Source organism: Echinops telfairi, unplaced genomic scaffold, assembly GCF_000313985.2.
Source record: "Echinops telfairi isolate 266 unplaced genomic scaffold, ASM31398v2 ScPeMD7_21;HRSCAF=78, whole genome shotgun sequence".
Classification (NCBI taxonomy): Eukaryota; Metazoa; Chordata; class Mammalia; order Afrosoricida; family Tenrecidae; genus Echinops; species Echinops telfairi.
In genome coordinates this window covers 663536-666342 of record NW_022103918.1, presented here as the reverse complement: position 1 = coordinate 666342, position 2807 = coordinate 663536, and the positions used below count along the sequence as shown (strand labels likewise).

The following is a 2807-nucleotide window of genomic DNA, read 5'->3' as shown; positions in this document are numbered from 1 at the left end:
CAAACAAGCCAGAGCAAGGCCGGTCGTACCGGACAGTGAGAGAGAGCTTTGTCCTTTCCCATCCCTGCATGGCACACACACGCCACACGCCCCAGGTGACACCGGCATACACAGCAAGGACAAAAGCTCTTATTAGGTACAGAGGTACCAACGGTCAAACCCTGGACTTCATTTTATGGTTTGCTGGAATGCCATGTTTACTGATTTGGGTAGTTCCTGTAACTACTGCTATTTACTCTAAATGCAATTTCAAGACAGTACGAAGCAGCATTCTGTCCTTTTTACTAAGGTCGCCTTTTGTCCAAGGCAACTGTTGCAGGGCTAGCACTTTAACCTGGGTACCTTAGGGCCCTCCTTTTCAGTATTTCCTTGAATTTGAACCTAGGTCTTAATCCAGAGAGTGGAGCTCTCAGGCAAAATGGCACGTAGCTGCTTTTCAACAATTAGAAGGGATGGGATGCTCTATATTTTAATATGGCTTTGTGAGGAGTTGCATAAACTTCTAGTCTGTCTGTGCCAGCCATCACTAATGGTGGGGCTAAGGCAAACCTCATAACGCTTAGCAGACAAAACCGAACAAACCAGTTCTCAGAGACACAAAAGGAAAACCGGCCCTACAGGAAAAACAGGGCATGCAAACACTGGCCAAGTCACAACCTGCTACCCGCAATGGCTTTGCTATGGCAATAAAGTGGGTTCGTCTATGTCTAAAAGTATGGATTCATAGATCTACCGAGCATCAGAATTCCGTGCTTGACATTAGTCCTAGGGCTTCTTCCTGATAGACTCTACTTGAAGAAATACTGGCCCTCAAATGAACGCTGTGACGTGGACAAGCATCTGTTCACCCTGGATCAACAAACCACCAACTGAGCCCACTGCCCTCAAGTCCATGCAGACTTGTAGAACCCCGATAGGACAGAGTAGCACTGCCCCTTTTGGGGTTTCAGAGGCTGTAAATCTTTCCAGGAACAGAAAACTCATCTTTCTCCTGAGTGGCCAGTGGGTTTGAACTGCTGACTTTGGGGCTAACAGTCCAATTTATAACCCACTCTCTACCAGGACTCCTTCTCAAGGATCAAAAGGATGAGTTTATCTTCTAGGAGATATGCATTTTCAACTGCCAATATATCATTCAGATTTTTCAAAACATCACACATCGAATTGGTGAGGGGTTAGGGTTTTTTTTTAAACCTGCCTAGGGTTGAACCTTGAGGCTGGGTAAATATGGAGGGCTTAAGATATACTTTTTTCTACCAGGACTCAAAGGAAATATGAGTCCAGGCATAAAATATAAACTGGGGATTTTTTTTTTTAAATGGGTCCTGTGAGCAAAGATGAAGCTTGCTAGGCAGGTAAATGTAAGTGCTAACCAAGGGCCATGTTTACACTTTTAAATATGGATTCCTGATCTGACATGCCTGGCTCCCTGCACCGCCTTACCTTTCCTCACATAGGATGCCTAGAGTTGCCAGTGAGGAATCGAATTGCTCTAAAGGGACTGGAAATGAAGCCATTCAGCGGTTCTCCACCTGTGGGTTGCGACCCTTTCACTGGGGTCAGCCGATTCATAACAGTAGCAAAATTACAGCTATAAAATAGCAACGAAAATAATGTTATGGTTAGGGGTCACCACAACATGCGGACCTGCAGAAAAGGCCGCGGCATTAGGAAGGATGAAAACCACTGCTTCAGGCTGGTGGTGGAACACATGTGATTTCAGAATCAACTCGATGGTTTTGTGTGTGTGTTGATATGTCGAGTGATCATAACTCCTTAAAACCAGGGATTCTCTCTGCTAGAAGAGCAAAGACCAAACCAGTTCTATTTCCAAAGGAGCTTGACATGATGGAGAAAAGACCACACTGAAGTCGAACCCTGGGTGCATGGTTTAAAAATCACACAGGCTAGAACGTAATCCAAAACTAAAGGACGTACTGTTAATGCAACACGAATCGCCAGGGGAAGGACGACTGACCAGCCTCATGACTCCTGCTCCGGCATCACACCTATTACTAGTGAATGCTTTCTTCATCGTAAAGAAATGCGAGCCTATCTTAAGCATCTGAAATCCGAAACCGCGACATTAGGCTAAGAAAAATGTCTTAAAGCGATACCAGGTCATCAGAAGCACCCTTCGAAGGCAGAAAAAAATCACTCCACCTTAGAAAGACGTGGGGAGTGAGAAAGTTCGAAGAAGAAACAACTTATCCGAGACCGATGGGCCCTCCGGTTTCCTTCCGAGAAATGGGTCCTGAACAAGCACCTCCCCCCTCCTCCCCACCCCCACGCACAGGAGGTGAACTCCCGGCTCAAGGAAGCATAAAAATGGTCCAACCACCCTCCACCCGGTATGCGCACCTATGGCTGCCTCTCTTTTGCCTTCAGATAATCGTGGAGAGTCCAACCGTGCCTACCTCTTAACAAACCACGTGCCTCCAGGGGGACCTGGGCACCAAAGGCTCGGAGCGACCATTACCTGCTCTAAAGGTGGTCCGGCCACCCCGCGACTACACAGCTCTCTGGACAACGTGGTTTTCACCGACTTTATTGGTCCTGGGCCCAGGCAGGCTCCACGCCTCCCCCACCCCCCCACCCCCACTAGATCGAACCAGGTCTTGACAACAGCCTGCACCCTCCGAGCCCCCGAGGGTGGCTAGGCACAGAGCCTTGGCTGGGGACGCCAGCACCTTGGCTCCCCCGTGCTGGCGTCGGGGTCACTTGCTCTTCGTCTTCTGACTCTCCGTCTTCTTGGGCAGCAGCACGGCCTGGATGTTGGGCAGGACGCCGCCCTGCGCGATGGTGAC

General features: G+C 48.7%; 1 protein-coding gene across 1 annotated transcript in view; it reads right to left on the bottom strand.

Annotated features, from left to right (window-relative positions):
* Positions 1–559: 559 nt before the first annotated feature.
* The window catches only part of LOC101639471 (histone H2A-beta, sperm), a 2703-nt gene continuing 455 nt past the window's right edge, over positions 560–2807 (bottom strand). Inside the window, exon 2 of the mRNA XM_045288401.1 lies at positions 560–614. Coding sequence (XP_045144336.1) covers positions 560–614 — 55 coding nt within the window. The remainder of the gene's footprint in view (positions 615–2807) is intronic.